We start from the raw sequence: 18751 nt of genomic DNA, 5'->3' as shown, positions 1-18751 counted from the left end.
AGAGGCAGGACATTATAAAGAAATATGTGGCGATATACCAGAAGAGGAGTGGAGGGACCGAGAAAATGGCACAGTGTTTGTCATGCCTGAGACCCCACATAACAGTTGGGTGTACCTGAAGGGTACTGATCCTGACACCACCACGCTAGGGTCCATGTCAGATCTGCAGGATGGGGACATCACAACACTGGAGTCCAGCAGTGAGGACACACTCAGCAGGGATCTGGAAAGAGTTTCCCTAGGCTCACTGGGAAAATGGACCTGGGATATCCATTCCATCATCCTAGACCTTTCACCAGCCAACTTCATTGACACTGTGGCCATCAAGACTCTGAGAAACGTAAGTGTCAAGAACAGTGTTAGGAATTGTGATCTTCGGGTTAAAATTTTTAAGAAAAGAGAAAGCAAAAGTACACAAAAAGAAGGTGCGCTCGCCCCGCCACACATTTCCCGCACCAAGCGCTTGGGAGAGTTGCCAAATGACACACACAGACCCACACAATTCAAATGGCAAGATCTGGCTTTATTTAAAGGAAAACAGAGTATATATATCGTGCTTGGCACACAACAGAGACGATGGGTTAACTATTGATTGGCTTGGTGGAAGGGCATATTTGCATAAAACAGGAAGCATATCAGTGTAAGAGAGGAACAACTCCATATATGGTATTCAGGAAGTCATAGGAATGCAAGCAAATGTTATTTGGGATGGTATGTACATGTGTGCAAATGGTATTCGGGGAGACAAAGGAATGCGCGCAAATGGTGAGAGGTTTTATCAGTCTGTACCTGGTTGAAACTGGTTTTGTGCAGTGGTGGAACAGTCAACAAAGGAACAAAGAGGAAAAAGTGTTCACAGTAAGCTTATCAAACTGTCTGAATGATACTCTTTATACAAATATTTAGTATTAAAAATGACAGCAATACAGAACATTTTGTCCTCTGTTGATAACAGATATTCCATGACTTTGGAGAAATTGATGTCTATATCTGCATTGCAGGCTGTCAAGGTAAGCACGACCAAATCTGAATATAAATATATTCAAACAATGATCCAAGATTTCAACCACCAAGAATTTCTGGTCAAGAATCTCCAAAAGTAACATCCTTTGTTTTTTTTTTGGCCAAAACATAATTTTTTTTTAGCCTAGTGGTATGATTGACTACCTGACATGTCATTCCAGACAATATGCAGACCACATATAATTGTTTTTATGTTCATTAATGTATGCTCGTTTTTGTGGAGTAATGTCTTATTGAAAAGACAGAGGTTTCGATATTAAAGTTTTTTTAAATTACTGTACCTTGTCATTTCTCAATAAAGCATTAACTAATTAATATTGCTTTTCAATTTACAAAAGCATCAAAATCTGAACAAGTATTATTGTTCAGCTGAACAAGCCACAGTACAAAGAGCTAACTACTTTTTTTTTTTTTTTTTTTTGTAATCCAGCACTTGATTTTTAGTCCAGAGAGTCTTAAAATTTGGTTTTAGTTTTGGCCACAGATTTTCATTTCGGTGTATCAATAATATATTTTTAATCTAATATCCTCAGTCTAATTTCCTGTTTGACTGCTTTATAAAACTGCACACTGACACTTTCATATCCACTGTAGTGTATTTGTTGATTGTGTGACTCTAGTTCTAGTGGTGGAGCAGCTGGAGCAAGGTGGCTTTTTTAGTGACATTTCCAAAGAGCATCTCTTTACTACAGTGCATGATGCAGTACTGTACTGCCTCAAGCACCATAGTGCAGCAACTCTGCCGAGCTACGAAACACCAGTGGTGAGCTTTCCATGCATACACACACGTATTTACAGAGCGAGACCTAGACCGACCGAGACAGACAGGGAGAGAGACAGAAACCGAGACAGACAGGGAGAGAGACAGAGAGGGAGAGAGACAGGGAGAGAGACAGGGAGAGAGACAGACAGGGAGAGAGACAGACAGGGAGAGAGACAGAAACCGAGACAGACAGGGAGAGAGACAGAAACCGAGACAGACAGGGAGAGAGACAGAGAGGGAGAGAGACAGAGAGGGAGAGAGACAGGGAGAGAGACAGACAGGGAGAGAGACAGACAGGGAGAGAGACAGAAACCGAGACAGACAGGGAGAGAGACAGAAACCGAGACAGACAGGGAGAGAGACAGAGAGGGAGAGAGACAGGGAGAGAGACAGGGAGAGAGACAGGGAGAGAGACAGACAGGGAGAGAGACAGAGACCGAGACAGACAGGGAGAGAGACAGAAACCGAGACAGACAGGGAGAGAGACAGAAACCGAGACAGACAGGGAGAGAGACAGAGAGGGAGAGAGACAGGGAGAGAGACAGGGAGAGAGACAGACAGGGAGAGAGACAGAGACCGAGACAGACAGGGAGAGAGACAGAGACCAAGACAGACCGAGAGAGACCGAGACTGATCGAGAGAGACAGAGACCGAGACAGACGGAGAGAGAGAGACCGACATAGAAAGTGATAGCACTGCATTACTGAATAATGCCCTAGCGTTCAATGAAGAGATTATGTACAGGATCAAAATTATATACCAAATGCTTTGAGTGTCCTGTAGTGCTTTTTAAAGGTTGTGTAGATATTGTATTAAAGTTAGTACAACACTAAAGAAGGGTTACAGTAGAGATTCCTAACTTGTTTATTGAAGACCCAAAGCCATTCCTAATTCAGTGGTTATTTCTGTTCCTAACACCTGAGGCATGTAAAGGCTTGTGTGCACGAATAAAGGGAATAGCATGTTACACACCCGTGTTTAACTACAGTATCATAGTGTAAAGGTGAGATGGCAGACTATAGATCTCTTTGAACATTCACATTGAGAAATCAGGATTGTATTTTTTTTTTTCAATAAATATTTTATTCCATAATTCATGTACGTATCCTGTGGCTGTATCGTGTAACAAAACAACAATCTGAAACAAAGCAAAATCCAGATTTATAGTTCAGAATCAAGAAGTCACAGTTTTGCTATGACCCTGATGGTCTTCAGACCCAATCTGAGGAAGGCAATAAATGAAACGGAAATGCAAACTTTTGAACAAATAGCATTTGTTTTATTTGCCTACTGTTAATAATGTAGCAGACTATTTGACATTGTTGCTTTTACATTTATTTATATTATTCTTTTATAAACTTTTGCACTTGACTTTCTATGTGCAAATACACTGTAAATAACACAATTTATAATCAAATGCAACTCTAATGCATAATTCAAATATGTCATTACAGTGTATGAGCAACACCAGACTCTGAGACGTTAACTACAGTGAAGTACATCTGCAGCAGTCTGTTTCTCTCGCTCTCTCTCTCTCACACACACACACACACACACACACACACACACACAATGATGTGGTGCTACCACTGTGAACTGTATAAATGTGAGTTTCTCTGCCTAGTATAAAATGACATACTTCCTTTAGTGAAGTACAGACACCATAAACAGGGCCGGTCCCTGTGTTTTGAGAATGATACATTCTGTTTATTATGAATTATCTGTTCATAGGAAATTTTATGGCATGTTCGTCAAAATAATGCATAATATTGACTTAAATTATTAAAAAAGGCACATACATTTGTTTTTAAAATCTGTACTTAACTTTATTATTTTAAAAATGAACATTTAATATCTTTAAAGAAAATGACAGACTGCTAACATTTTTGTGACTTCTGAAAACATTGCAACAATGTTACAGTTACAATAAATAGCATCATAAATGAATAAAGCTGGTCTTCTTATGGATGCAGGTGAAATAAAATAGAATATTGATTAAATAAATAGTAAGAAATAATCACAACCCCTGTACAGAGTATGAGTTTGTTCAATCATCAGTTTAGACATGCTTTGATGGAACAGATGTAAGAGACAGATCATGTCAGTTGAGATGTGGTGTTTCTGGTAACAAGTTTAAACTGATTGATTGACTCATGAGCACAACATAAAACTATAGCCAACTGAGGCTATTGACATCTGGTTTCTCCATAAATGTAATAGCATATATTTACTGAATCTCTTTTATTCAATGAAAACTCAAGTGAACATTCTTTCACACTCCTTAGGAGGTATTGTAGTGCATAAATATGTAAACAAAGATTATAAAATATGGCTGCATTCCCATAAATAAATAAATAAATAAGTCAAATCAATAAATAATGTTGCCTTCAGTGTTCTACAGCAATGGTTCTCAAGGTTTTTGTAGCCAGCGATCCATATGCTCACTAAATTTCACGGAAATGCACCCAGTTGATTTGTGTTGTGTTGAAGGAGAGGACGGATGGATTGACATTAAATCTAATCCCCACCAGTGGGGGAAGTGAAGCTGACCAAAAATCAACATTGATTCATTGTTTGTCTTTTCAACACTGAAAAGCAACGAATTATCAACATTGCTTCAATCTAATTTAGCACTGAATACTTACCCTCAACCAAAATGATGATTCTGATGGAAGTTCAACATCGAATCAGTGTCACCTTGCTATCAGGGAAGATTGACTCAGGATGTGAAATCAACATCATGCAAGTACATTATTAGTTATGTACTAATATAGCACTTAAGGACTTGTGTGTCTCTAGATGTATGCATACAAGATGTGTGTGTGGTTGTGAGTGTGTACATGTTCTGTATTTGCCGTGTGCTGCTATAAGTTAGATTTGTTTGGAAATCATTTATGTAAGGGTACTACACTAGAACTATATTTGTTTGGTTCAGCTTTGTGGACCTTTTCCGTGCAGAAAGGGGAACTGATGGCAGGCTGTGCATTTCATACAGGCTATTGCCTGTAAGAAATGATCAAAAGATTGTAAAACCTGCCTAGGGTTAAAATTTCTTAGTAAATATAAGAAAAATAACACAAAGTAACTTGGAAAATCAGCTATAAAAATATGCTGTTCTGATTAGTGAAGTATAGTGTAGGAGCGGCTCGTGACCATAGACTTTGGTGGGGAAGGACGACGTTAATAATAACACGGCCTCAAACAATTTTTAGGTAGAAAGGCTATGAGTAACCCCATAATAGGCAGTTGAGAGCTGACAAAACTGATGCCACCTCATTGCCTCATTTGTAAACAAACAAACAAAAAAAAGTTTGTAAGTAGCTTGTCGACCTTTCAGATGCCCAAGTTTCTCGATCACAGCTTTATTGAGACCAGACATTGTAATTTTAAAACAATTGGTGCAATTATGATGGCTTCTGGTTGCAGATAATTGCAATCCAAAGACACATTCACAACCTAGCTAGTTATAATAGTTAGCTAGATAAAAGTGTAGACTAAACTTGCTAATCATGTCCTTTCTAATCAGGGAAAGGACTGAAAACCATGGATAAAAAAGATGGCTGTGTTCATTGTGATGACTTGTGTTCAAATGGATTTTTTTTTAAAAAAGAAAATCAACTGTGTTTGAAGTGTGGTTCCCATAGCCACTGTCACAGTGTGTGAAATGAACACAGAAGATGTAACACTGTCCCGTCTGCTGCCCCTCCCCCATGTATAAACAAAACATTTATAGAACAAGCAGGTGGAAGAGTAATTCCTGCCCCAATGAGCCTATTTTAGCGCTTCTTTTAGTTCCCAACTTTGAGCATTCCATGCAATAATAACTCCACCAAGCTAAATGAGGAACTGCGCATGCTGCCCCACGATTGTGCAACATTTAGGAAGGTGAACAAATCAACGGAACGTAGACGTACAGTCCCCTCTGAAAGTATTATAATGGCAAGGCCATACACTAAAGACATTTGGGTTTGAGATCAAAAGAAGAATGAGACAATAGATCAGAATTTCTGCTTTCATTTTCTGATATTTACATCTAGATGTGTTTAGCAACTTAGAACATGGCACCTTTGATGGTAGACCACGGAATTTTTTAGGTGAGCAAAAGAAACAGATTAATTAAAGTTAAATTAAAGTAATTAAAGTAAATAATATTTCATATTTGGTTGCATATCCCTTGCTTGCAATAACTGCATCAAGCCAGCGGTCCACTCGCCACAAAACTGTTGCATTCTTCTTATGTGTTGCTTTGTAGAGGCCTGTACTGCAGCCTCTTGCAGCTATTTGTTTTGGGGGGTTTCTCCCTTCAGTCTCCTCTTCAGGAGGTGAGATGCATGCTCGTCTGGGTTAAGGTCTGGTGATCGACTTGGCCAGTCTAAAACCTTCCAGTTTTTCCCCGATGAAGTCCTTTGTTGTGTTCGCAGTGCTTTTTGGGTCGTTGTCTTGCAGCAGGAAGTTACCGAAGTTATTGGATGCATTTCTCCATAAACTGTCAAATTCTGAATTCATTCTGCTACTGAGTTGCATCATCAATAAAAATTAGTGAACCTGTTCCAGAACCAGCCATGCATGCCCAAGCCATGACACTCCCTCCACTGTGCATAACCGATGAGCTTGTATGTTTTGGATTATGAGCAGATCTTTTCTTCTCCACACTTTGGCCTTTCCATCACTTTGGTAGAGGTTAATCTTGGTTCCAGAACTTTTCTGGCTCTGTATTTCTTCGTGAATTCCAATCTGGCTTTCTGATCCTTACTACTCATGAGTGGTTTGCATCTTGTTGTATGGCCTCTATATTTCTGCACTTTGACTCTTCCTCAAATAGTGGATTGTGATACATTCACCCCTACCCTTTGGAGGTTGTTGTTGATGTCACAGTCTGTTGTTTTTGGGTTTTTCTTCACAGGGCTCACAATGTTTGTCATTAACTGCTGCTGTTTTCCTTGGCCGACCTTTTCGATATCTGGTTATTAGTACACCGGTGGTTTCTGTCTTTTTCAGGACATTCCAAAGTGTTGTACTGGCTATGCCCAATGCTTGTGCAATGGGTCTGATCGATTTCCCCTCTTTTCTCAGCTTTAAAATAGCTTGCTTTTCTCTCATATACAGCTCTTTGGTCTTCATGTTGGTTTATCCTTTTTTAACAACAAAAATGCAGTCTTAAGAGGAGAAACCCCAGGGCTCAAACCAAGAATATACATTCAGAGTTTAAACAATCAATCTAACAGGACACACCTGGGCAATAAGAAACACCCGTCAGTCACATGTTCCAGTATTTTTGATCACTTGAAAAATGGATGGGTTCAAACAAAAGGTACCATGTTCTAAACTGTAACACGTCTAGATAAATATCAGAAAATAAACGCTGAAATTCTCATATTCATCTTTTGATCTCAAACCCAAATGTCTCCAATGTATAGCAAAAAAAATAATAAAAATGACTGGCCTTGCTGTTCGAATACAGAGGGTATCTATCAAACAGCTACATTTAAAAAATTTTTTTTTTAAATATCGTCGGTCACACATTAGTATTTCAACTGAATTTAAAATGTATGGCATCGTGCATCAGGACTATGAAGTTTGTTGAACGGTTTATATATATGGTTGGGCTCTGTCCCACCTGCCGCTATGGACGAGCCGCCACTGGTTTAGTGAATGCTGGTGATTACTTGTTCTGAAGAAATTAATTTCAGAACAAACAAATAGTAGTTGACAGCCTGTTATTTTCCAGCATATAAAGCTCAGCTCGGCTCATATGATTCATTTGTACTACTACTTCGATGCAGCACAGAGCTATACAGGTAATTTAGCTTTAAACAATGAAGCTCAAATGTCTAATAGGTGAAGTTATGCTACAGATCAGTTCAGTGTTTATAGTGTGTCTGAATGTATTTTTGTCAGCAAGTGTATTTCTATGTACATATAAGCATTAGGGGTGTAACAATACACAAAATTCAAATTCAATATAATACATTTTCAATACAGCAATAATAAGCATTGTCTGTATATGTATCTTAGGTTTCCATTTTCCGTTGACTAAAATGTGATATTATAAAAGTACAATAATGCAACTTAATAGTGACAGTTACTGTGTGACCATTCGGAATCTTAGCAGCATATAATAACAAAACAAAAGCTGTGCATTAGGATGTAATGTATCGTTAACATATCGTTACACCCCTAATAAGCATGCATGTACCTGTATGCCTGCATGAATATGCACAGTGTATGTCTATACAGGTTTGTGCATCTACATCAAGATGGGGATTATGAAAAAAATAAAAAGCAATATAGATTTTGGCAGTGTAATGATTAGGTGAAATTGGGGGGAAAAATAAATTAGGTGAACACTGACACAGGAATTGAAAAAGAAAAATGTGTCAGGTAAAAAAAATGTCAGAAGTGAACCAGTTTTAGTTCATTTCTATGACCAGACAGTAAGCCCTGTCTCTCTATTTTCAGTGGTCGCTGTGCCCAACCCATCTCTCTAGTCTCTCTCTCTCTCTGTGCTCATACAAAGCAGCTGCAATGAAATCACCAATAACAATTTTAGAAGTGTTCATAAATAAATATTGGTAAAATACCACATGGTACGCTGTACCACATGTGCAAGTATTAAAGTTGTATCCCTGTGTCCCAATAAGCCTTTCTAATGTATAGATGTTTGTTCGTCCATACATATAATTGTTTGTGTATCTGCATGTGCATGTTCCAGCACAGTGTTTGTGTGCTTGTGCATGCCTTGGTGTGTGCGTGCTACGCATGTTCACGTATATGTGTTTGCAGATCTTCTTGTGTCTACAGTATGTTTGTGGACTTACAAATGCATGTGTACTGCAAGTCTTGTGAAATGCATGCATGTAGTTACAGGTCCTGGTGTGTGTCTGTGTGATGCAGCTGCTCCTGAGATTCCGGCTGCTGCGACATGAGCTGCTCGTACTGGGATTGCCGTTGGTAGTCTGGGTCAACATTGATCCAGTTGTTGGCGATCCATTTTACCCCTCGAGTGACAACACAGCCCCCATGTAGTGCGTACTCATCCTGTTCACCCACCCAGCCTAAAGGGGGTGACACAGCATAGCGTTATACTTTCCTGGTGCAAATCCTCAGTACAGAGGCTAGTGGGGAACATACTATACATACTAATTAATTAGGACATATTTCAGAACAATATATAGATCAACTACAAATGTTTTATGTACCAGTATAAGACATAGCTCTTATGATACTGATATGACAACAAAATCCTGTGTCGTGTTAAAAAGAAAATGGAATGCACTCAATGAAACAAACGGATTAGGAAACATTGATATTATAAGGAAAAGAAAAAATGATGATCTTACTCTGCTAACCAGGGTGTTTAAAAGAATTTTAAATTAACGGGCATTGCTTGATGAGAATTTGGGACGTGACTAAAGATCATTAGTAAGTCACATGACCACAAATGCGTGGAGGCTTTACTGTGCTATGAACTCACTAACTTGCCTAAAACCCCTGGAAGTCTATATTTTATTACTCTGTTTTTTAAATTTGGCCTATACTTTGATTCCTTTTGGTTTCTGCTGGAGATGAGAAAACAATGAGCGCTTCCTGCAATGACATGTCAATTCGGATTGGAAATATACACAGTATATGACCTGGGGTTATTTCTACTGGTCATTTAAATATGGTGTATTCGTTCCAGACTCATGCACTCACAGTCTATTAACAATTACTGACAGGATGGATGTGGACGGGAGTAAATTATAATAATTACAATACCCCACATTACCCTTCCATATAAAACTAGTCCAATCCGAACAGGGCTTTAGGCAGACATCGTTATACTAGTGTGTAATGCAGCAGACTACAAACAGTACAAAAACGCCATTCTTCTTCCTTACCATTTCCATCAGACAGATAGTTGTACCAAAACACTGCTTTGCCCATTGTGGGCTTCACTCTCAAGTTCCCTTTATCACAGTGCTTTCTCGTGTCCAACAAATCAACGTCGTCTTGTATAAGAGACTGAAAAACACAAACATACAGTTACTGCTTAAACTTCAGATAAGTGCACTTTTCCAACATTCAACATACAGTGCATCCGGAAAGTATTCACAGCGCTTCACATTTTCCACATTTTGTTATGTTATGCCTTATTCCAAAATGGATTAAATTCATTATTTTCCTCAAAATTCTACAAACAATACCCCATAATGACAACATGAAAGAAGTTTGTTTGAAATCTTTGCAAATTTGCACCAATTACAGCCTCAAGTCTTTTTGAGTATGATGCTACAAGCTTGGCACACCTATTTTTGGGCAGTTTCTCCCATTCTTCTTTGCAGGACCTCTCAAGCTCCATCAGGTTGGATGGGGAGCGTCGGTGCACAGCCATTTTCAGATCTCTCCAGAGATGTTCAATCGGGTTCAAGTCTGGGCTCTGGCTGGGCCACTCAAGGACATTCACAGAGTTGTCCTGTAGCCACTCCTTTGTTATCTTGGCTGTGTGCTTAGGGTCGTTGTCCTGTTGGAAGATGAACCTTCTCCCCAGTCTGAGGTCCAGAGCGCTCTGGAGCAGGTTTTCATCAAGGAGGTCTCTGTACATTGCTGCATTCATCTTTCCCTCGATCCTGACTAGTCTCCCAGTTCCTGCCGCTGAAAAACATCCCCACAGCATGATGCTGCCTCCACCATGCTTCACTGTAGGGATGGTATTGGCCAGGTGATGACTGGTGCCTGGTTTCCTTCAGACATGACGCTTGCCATTCAGGCAAAAGAGTTCAATCTTTGTCTTGGTCTTGGTCTGAGAGTCCTTCAGGTGCCTTTTGGCATACTCCAGGTGGGCTGTCATGTGCCATTCACTGAGGAGTGGCTTCCGTCTGGCCACTCTACCATACAGGCCTGATTGGTGGAGTGCAGCAGAGATGGTTGTTCTTCTGGAAGGTTCTCCTCTGTCCACAGAGACACGCTGGAGCTCTGTCAGAGTGACCATCGGGTTTTTGGTCACCTCCCCGACTAAGGCCCTTCTCTCCCGGTCGCTCAGTTTGGCCGGGTGGCCAGCTCTAGGAAGAGTCCTGGTGGTTCCAAACTTCTTCCATTTACGGATGATGGAGGCCACTGTGCTCATTGGGACCTTCAATGCTGCAGAAATGTTTCTGTACCCTTCCCCAGATCTGTGCCTCGATACAATCCTGTCTCGGAAGTCTCCAGACAATTCCTTGGACTTCTTTGCTTGGTTTGTTCTCTGACATGCATTGTTAACTGTGGGACCTTATATAGAAAGGTGTGTGCCTTTCCAAATCATGTCCAATCAATTGAATTTACCACAGGTGGACTCCAATCAAGTTGTAGAAACATCTCAAGGATGATCAGTGGAAACAGGATGCACCTGAGTTCAATTTTGAGTGTCATGGCAAAGGCTGTGAATACTTATGTACGTGAGCTTTTTTTGTTTTTTTATTTTTAATAAATTTGCAAAGATTTCAAACAAACTTCTTTCATGTTGTCATTATGGGGTATTGTTTGTAGAATTTTGAGGAAAATAATGAATTTAAACCATTTTGGAATAAGGCTGTAACATAACAAAATATGAGAAAAGTGAAGCGCTGTGAATACTTTCCGGATGCACTGTATACTCAAAAATTTTAATCAGTAAGACCTACCACTTCATCATAGGTTCTGTTGTCTGCTACAGGAAAGGTGGTTTCCCCGCCTTCCTCTACTGTGTTCAGGTAAAACAATACAGTAATATACCTGAAAATATAAAACATATAAAGCTCTATCTTCACAAAGCATAGGTGTACACACACACACACACACACACACACACAGATATATCACATTATAAGGTCAATATATGGTACGTACATACACTCACCGTCCACTATAATAGGAACCTGCTCATTTATGCAGTGGCAGGTTGCCAGTGCTGGGATTTGAACTCATGACCTTCCGAGTCCAATGTCTTAACCGCTGAATTACCACTGCATGGTTGTTGGTGCCAGAAGGGCTGGGTCAGTATTTCAGAAACTGCTGATCTCCTGGGAATTTCACACACACAACAGTCTCTAGAGTTTACAGGGAATGGTGCGAAAAACAAAAAACACTGAGTGACCAACAGTTCTGTGGGTGGAAAAGCCTTGTTGATAAGAGAGGTTAGAGGAAATTTGACCAGGTTGGTTGGCCAAATTGGTTTGAGCTGCCAGGAAGGATATAGTATGTCATATAATCACTCTTTACAACTGCGGTGAGCAGAAAAGCATCTCAGCATGCACAAAACATCGAATCTTGAAGTGGATGGCCTACAACAGCAGAAGAAAACATTTGGTTCCAATCCTGTCAGCCAAGAACAGTAATCTAAGGCTGTTCACCCAAACTGGAGAGATGAAGATTAGGAGGGAAAAAAAAAAAAATTACCTGGTCTTTTTCCAATCTTCAACTGTCAAGTTTGGGTGAGTCTATGCCCATGATAGCCTCAGATTCTTGTTTTCTGCTCACCATGGTTGCAAAGAGTGCTTATTTAAGTTACTATAGACTTCCTGTCAGCTCAGACTAGTCTGCCAATTCTTCTCTGAGCTCTCATTAACAAGGTGTTTCAGCCTGCAGACCCTCCACACACAGAATGTTTTTCGAACCATTCTGTGTAAACTCTAGACACTGTTGTGTGTGAAAACCCCAGGAGATCTGCAGTTTCTGAACTACTCAAACAAGCCCATCAACAGCCATGCCGCGGTTAAGTCACAGAGATCACACTTTTCCCCTATTCTGATGTAAACCTTAACTGAAGCTCATGACCTGTATCTGCATGATTTTACGCATCATGCTGCTGCCCCATGATTGGCTGATTGAATAACTGCAAAAATGAGCAGGTGTTCCTGTCCAAGTTGATGGTGAGTGTATATACTTCATGTATTATAGTGGGTAACATGAGACGTTGCATTTATTTTGTCTCATTAATTTAGAGAGAGAGAAAACAAAGACTGTAGCTGTTGAATTAATAAATAATTGTTATTGGAAAATAACCAACGATAGGGTAAAGTAAAGTGGTTCAACACAAAGCATTGTTCATTCTTTTTCTAAAATGTTCATTATTTTCTTATAACAGCACCTCCTCTTGTGTTTTATTCCTTACAGATTTATTTTACATAAGCATAGTATGTGAAAGACCTCATATTTCATATTTACTACATAGTCAGTAAATCAGCATATGTACTCGTTTTAACACAGAAACTGCAAATTTCATTGGCTCACCTGCAGGAAGTCTGGAATGGTGAGGAGGAGTTGACAGCGAGGTGTGTGTGTGTGCAGGTTGTCTCAGGGTAAACTGGCCCGCTGTCATGATGAGCATGGTAATGACCACCTTGCTCATAACGCACCACCTGAAGAGGTTCACTCAACTCCACCAATGCAGATGGAAGCCTTGTTAAACGCGTGACCCTGAATAAACAAATAAAACGGGCATTATCTTAAAGGAAAGGAGAGAGTTGGTAAAAGATTACACAAACTCGTGGATGGATACCTATTGCGGAGATCTCTGAGGACCTGGTGTGCTCCCTGACCCTGGTAGAGCCACGTGTGTCTGCTGTTCCTCACTAACTGGTTCCTGTTCACCCCCCGCTGGTGTAGGAAGCGCTGGAATGCGTCACTGCTCAGCTGCCCAAACTCCTCTACACTCAAGAGGCCTGAACACACACAAAACATAGCACAGTCTTCTTTAACCCACTCTTCCAGACAAACAATAAACTACTCACTTTATTTTTCTTGTAAAATCGCTACAGTACTAAAAATGACTTTTCTAACATGACACTTTAGTTCTCAGTTGATCTTTTTCTATGCCCTGTCCACTTACATTACAATATGCATGTGAAGGTTACATCACAATCTATTGGTAGTGTAAACAAAAATATGAGTAGCCTCATCAAGTATTAATAAAAGAGCTGCAGTGCAACATTGCTCTTACACTGTGTGGCAGGTAAACACATGACTGTATGTACTTAGTTCTTTTTCAATATTTCTATTATTAGTTGGCTAATGGTGAATACAGTTATCATTCTAAAACTTCACATTTACTGCTAATTTCATTGTTTGTAGCAACACATGGTTCTGTATATTGTGTTAGCAATAACAAAGAAAGACACTGTTAGCCCAATTTCCTAGGTAATGAGTAAAACTTCAGTAGCCCCCACCCGAAACTTCTATAATATCAGCAATTCGATTACAAGTTCTCTTCCATAGTCCTGGTGAGGTTTTTCAAAGACTCACTGTTTAAGCGGTTATGACACATGTTGTGTTATGGATACATATTTCATAACACAATCCCAATGGCTATATAAAAGGTTTTCTCTGTGTCATATTTAGTCGAGTGTAAGGTTATACTACAAGTATCCTTGGTCTTTACCGTTACCATCCTGGTCCACCTTGAGGCCAGCGTAAATCTCTCTGAGGTTCTCAGGAGTCAGCCAGATACCATCTCTCACTCTGGAATGTGTTAAAATCTGCAACAAGGACATTATGCAGATAGCATTTCTTTTCAGAGATAAACATTGCATCTGTTATGTCTATTGTATCAGAAACAAGTACAAACTGATATACACTCGTAGACACTCACTCACACAGAAACACGCACACACCTCATGTGGCTGCAGCTGGCCGTCCTGATTGAGATCAAGCAAATGGAAGATCTCTTCAGCACTGAGGTTGAGCTGCTGGCTGAGCTCTTCCTGTCCCTCAGGCACCATGACTTGACTTTCCACCAGGCCCTTCAGCTGAGCCAGACGCATCACTACTGCGCACTCTCTCTCAGAGAGGAAACCAGGAATTTCTGCACACACACACACACACACACACACACACACAAACACACATACAACATCATCATAACATTCGTATCACGCGCAAGATCGTGTTAACCAGATAGCTGGAACACCAGAACTCAACCACAAACAGGGACAAATAATTACCAAAGAGAAGAGGCTTCAGACTGAGGGTCTTCATCTCATGCACTTTTCCTGGCACCAGAGACACTTTTTGCACATGACCGACCTGAAAAAGGACAACTGCTTCATGAGTGATGTTTAGAAGTACTCTAATGAATTTTTATTGTCAACCTGTACAGGCCTACAGTATACGTTCACAAATAGTGTGCTATAAATGAAAATACAAGATCACACAGCACTGTTACAGGACTATATAACATGTAAAGAGTGTGGAAAAAATGTAAGTGAAAAACAGTACGGAAATTTTTCATCTAGCAAATTGCAGTAAATAACAGATAAATAGTATAATAATGCTGCTAGAGAAAAGAAATATTTATTCACTTCAATATTGGAACTGCACTTCACATCAAACATTTTCCCATTAGTATCTAAAGATTTCAATCATGCATGGATTCAGTATATACACCAATCAGCCATAACATTAAAACCACTTATTATGGACAGGTGAATTGAATAACGTTGATTATCTCGTTACAATGGCACCTGTCAAGGGGTAAGATATATTAGGCAGCAAGTGGTCAGTCAGTTCTTAAAGTTGATGTGTTTGAAGCAGGAAAAATGGGCAAGTGTAAAGATCTGAGTGACTTTGACAAAGGCGAAATTGTGATGGCTAGATGACCGGGTCAGAGCATCTCCAAAACTGCAGGTCTTGTTGGGTGTTCCCGGTATGCAGTGGTTAGTACCTACCAAAAGTGGTGTAACAGGGTGACAGGGTCATGGGCTCCCAAAGCTAATGTGCATGGGGAGTGAAGGCAGCAGCCGTAGCAGTAACACAGTAGCACTACTGTAACACAAATTGCTGAAAAAGTTCATCACAGCTTGCTGCATATGGGGCTGTGTAGCTACAGACCGGTCAGAGTACCCATGCTGACCCCCTGTCCACCACCAAAAGCGCCTACAATGGGCAAGTGAGCATCAGAACTAGACCATGGAGCAATGGAAGAAGGTGGCCTGGTCTGATGAATCATGTTTTCTTTTACATCATGTGGATGGCCGGGTGTGTGTGTGTGTGTGTGTGTGTGTGTGTGTGTCGCTTACGTGGGGAAGAGATGGCACCAGGTACACTATGGGAAGAAGACAAGCTGGCTGAGGCAATGCTCTGATGCTCTGGGCAATGTTCTGCTGGGAAACTTTGGGTCCTGGCATTCATGTGGATGTTACTTTGACACGTATCACCGACCTAAACATTATTACAGACCAAGTACACCCCTTCATGGCAACAATGTTCCTTAATGACAGTGGTCTAGTTCAGCGGGATAACGTGTCCTGCTACACTGCAAAAAATGTTCAGGAACGGTTTGAGGAACATGACAAAGAGTTCAAGGTGTTGACTCGGCCTCCAAATTCCTCCGATCTCAATCCGATCGAGCATCTGTGGGATGTACCTGCCAATTCTGTCTGAATACACATCATTACTGCATTATTATCCATGCAGGATCATTTCTTATGTTGAACAGGTAGGCTATACTGAGTCAGAAACCACCAGATTCATGTAGTGTACAGGTTCCCAGCTCTGGTCCTGAAGTAGAAGTACCACCTGTCCTGCACATTTGAACATTTTCCCTGCTCTAACACACCCAACTTAAGAAGGGCTGGTATTTTTCTGATTAGTTCAATAAGGCGTGTTAAGGCATGAAAATAGAATACATCGATAAAGTGTAATCAATATGTATAACCAACATTTAGAATTATTACTTAGAAGCATAATCTAATAAACCGATATTAGTTAACAAGCATGATCTGTATGTATAATCAATATTTAGAAGCATAGTCTAAAACCATACAACACTTTTTGATCGAGTTATATTCTAAGTATGTATTGAGTTAGATGAATTCTGTGTCTTAATGCACATTAATCGTTTTTCTGTATCAGCCTGCACCTTTCTGCACAGCGATAAATTGGCATTAGACATGCGCTGAAGCTGCTTTTAAGTAAACAACCTTGAGGCCTGATACCAATTAACGAGTTAGGATAGGGCCTCAGGAAGGGAGGCAGAGAGAAACAGACAGAAGCTCAGTGAGACATAAGAAGGGAGTTTTGGTTAGAGAAAAGCAAAAAACAAAAACAAAACAAGGACTCTGTCTGAGTGAAACCTTTAAAAAAAAAAAAAGAAAAAGAAAAGAAACCTTGTCCTCATAAAACCTTTTTAAGAACAACAACAAACTGCGCATTCTCCACGAATCTAAAATATCATACAGACATGAATAATTAATTGTGGCGAAGGAGGCTGGTTTGTTTTTAATGAGAAAAGGTAAAAACCCTGTCTAAGATGAGCTCCCAGTCTCAGAAAAGTATAAAAGCCCATGTATTTTTGCATGAAGTGAGACTTTCTACAGACTGTCTCACTTTACTGTTTCAATAAAGTGTGCTTTCTTTCTGGCATCTACAAACCCTCTGTCTCTGAAGTTTTTTTTGACTTCAGCTGGAAGGATTTTTTCCACTACACCTCCAGGATCAGTTTTGTATAGGAGGGCATCTGCACACGTGAATCCTATTTGAAGCCATCAATCACAAATCACATCACAGTGTTGATATCACCCCACACACACAATACAGTAAGTAGCATTAGAATTATTTAGTTTTTATCAGAATTATCAGAAACCAGTGTGAACCTGCTGATATTCCCCAGCATGGACTGCATGCAGTATTATTAGTGTTGAGAGATGAATTAAAGCAGATCCTGACCCGTATCCCCTCGATGCGCGGGAGGTGAGTGTGAACTTCCGGCTGCTCTGCCGCTTCAGGAGCGCTGCTCCGGCTGCTCAGCTCTCTGCTGGAGGAGACGCCCGCTTCAGAGCCGGTGTTGTAATGCACGTACAGTAACAGTGCAATGACGTTAAGGATGTAGACGTGGAAGAAAACCATGACCACTACAAAGTATGATCGTGAACACACGTTGTTCTTCTGCACCGGGAAGCGCTCTCGGTGTGACAGCGGCGGAGGAATCGATGACCGCGCGGTGCCGTCCTCCTCTACATGTCCCTCAGCGCCCGTCATTCTGCCTGATTACCCCGGACGTGTTCGGTTAAAACTCCGTAAACCGGACTCTCAAAAGAGCAGGTTGTGTTTTGTGGGACGCTGCAGTGACAGCCAAATGTTATATTTCACGCATGAAAACATCACATACGTCACGGTCAACGTAGCCGTCTAACTAACCTTCTAACTAACTAACTAACTAACTAACCAGCTAGTCAGTGACATGTAAACATACAGAGGTGATACATGCTCAAGCAGCTAATCTCTGACTAGCCACCCGGCTAACCCGAGCTGAAAGCTTACTCAGTACCAGCGTCAGTGTTTATCATCGCGGCGTCGTTATAGTAACATCGGCACTGCGCAGCTCCGTGTAATGGTATTTCTATCTAACAGACCGCCCGCCATGAGGGTATTACTGAAGTTAGTCCTTTAACACCTTCCATTGTGTAATTTAGGACATCTGTTTACACGTTTCGCTCCTCTTACTGCCTCGTAACGACCTTTACAGCTGACCCCGGCGCAGACGAGCCCTGTCTGAAGATGAGCCGCCATTGCTCTGGGTTCTGACAGCTGCCGCATCGCGACTGCGCACAGAAAAGGGGAAATGGCGACGCCTGCTGGTGGCGATACACAACTCCAACCGACTGTAAACAATATTTAATCACAAATGCCAGTTGTTAAAGGAGTATCTCAAAGGTTTCTGTCTACTATTCGACGTGTGACATTACTTTGAACATTAATTTTAACACGTTTGCCTGTGCTGAAAAAAACAACAACAGAGAAGACTTGATATAAAACACGTCTATAATAGAATGGTAAATGGTCTGCACTTACATAGCGCTTTTTTAACCCTTAGCAGTTCTACAAAGCGCTTTACACTGGTTCTCATTCACACATACACGCACACACACACGCACTTACAGTCACACAGTGGTAGCAGAAGTGCCATGCAAGGCACTAGCTTTCCATTGGGAGAAACTTAGGGTTCAATGTCTTGCCCAAGGACACTTTGGC

General features: G+C 40.6%; 2 protein-coding genes across 4 annotated transcripts; one reads left to right on the top strand and one right to left on the bottom strand.

Annotated features, from left to right (window-relative positions):
• The first annotated feature begins 60 nt into the window (after positions 1–60).
• LOC128614564 (testis anion transporter 1-like) lies at positions 61–4329 on the top strand. The gene is made up of 4 exons (XM_053635968.1): positions 61–340; positions 956–1010; positions 1644–2264; positions 4277–4329. The coding sequence occupies exons 1-4, from the start codon at positions 83–85 to the stop codon at positions 4327–4329; spliced, it is 987 nt and encodes a 328-aa protein (XP_053491943.1). The 5' UTR covers positions 61–82.
• On the bottom strand, positions 3543–18474 carry p4htmb (prolyl 4-hydroxylase, transmembrane b). Of its 3 annotated transcripts, none has more exons than XM_053637103.1 (9): positions 17447–18471; positions 14725–14806; positions 14395–14585; positions 14163–14259; positions 13284–13446; positions 13016–13201; positions 11428–11518; positions 9667–9790; positions 3543–8841 (listed from the first exon to the last, which is right to left on the bottom strand). In XM_053637103.1, exons 1-9 carry the CDS (start codon positions 17756–17758, stop codon positions 8648–8650), a joined length of 1440 nt encoding a protein of 479 aa, XP_053493078.1. In that variant the 5' UTR covers positions 17759–18471; the 3' UTR covers positions 3543–8647. The 3 variants fall into 3 exon arrangements, with proteins under 3 accessions (XP_053493078.1, XP_053493079.1, XP_053493080.1); XM_053637104.1 differs by having other exon boundaries at positions 15799–17534; XM_053637105.1 differs by lacking the exons at positions 3543–8841; positions 9667–9790 and adding an exon at positions 11643–11805 and having other exon boundaries at positions 11430–11518; positions 17447–18474.
• Positions 18475–18751: the final 277 nt, after the last annotated feature.

Source organism: Ictalurus furcatus, chromosome 11 (assembly GCF_023375685.1).
Source record: "Ictalurus furcatus strain D&B chromosome 11, Billie_1.0, whole genome shotgun sequence".
NCBI classification, from domain to species: Eukaryota; Metazoa; Chordata; class Actinopteri; order Siluriformes; family Ictaluridae; genus Ictalurus; species Ictalurus furcatus.
The sequence above is the reverse complement of the archived record's forward strand: the minus strand, read 5'-3'. Positions and strand labels throughout refer to the sequence as shown.

Coding starts and splice junctions, on each gene's coding strand:
- p4htmb (XM_053637103.1), bottom strand. CDS start 17,758: ATGACGGGCGCTGAGGGACATGTAGAGGAGGACGGCACCGCGCGGTCA. Junction 14,586..14,724: donor TCTGAAGCCTCTTCTCTTTG/GTAATTATTTGT, acceptor GTGTGTGTGCAG/AAATTCCTGGTTTCCTCTCT. Junction 9,791..11,427: donor ACAGAACCTATGATGAAGTG/GTAGGTCTTACT, acceptor TGTGTTTTTCAG/TCTCTTATACAAGACGACGT.
- LOC128614564 (XM_053635968.1), top strand. CDS start 83: ATGCCTGAGACCCCACATAACAGTTGGGTGTACCTGAAGGGTACTGAT. Junction 341..955: donor CCATCAAGACTCTGAGAAAC/GTAAGTGTCAAG, acceptor TGTTGATAACAG/ATATTCCATGACTTTGGAGA. Junction 2,265..4,276: donor CAGAAACCGAGACAGACAGG/GAGAGAGACAGA, acceptor GTTGTGTTGAAG/GAGAGGACGGATGGATTGAC.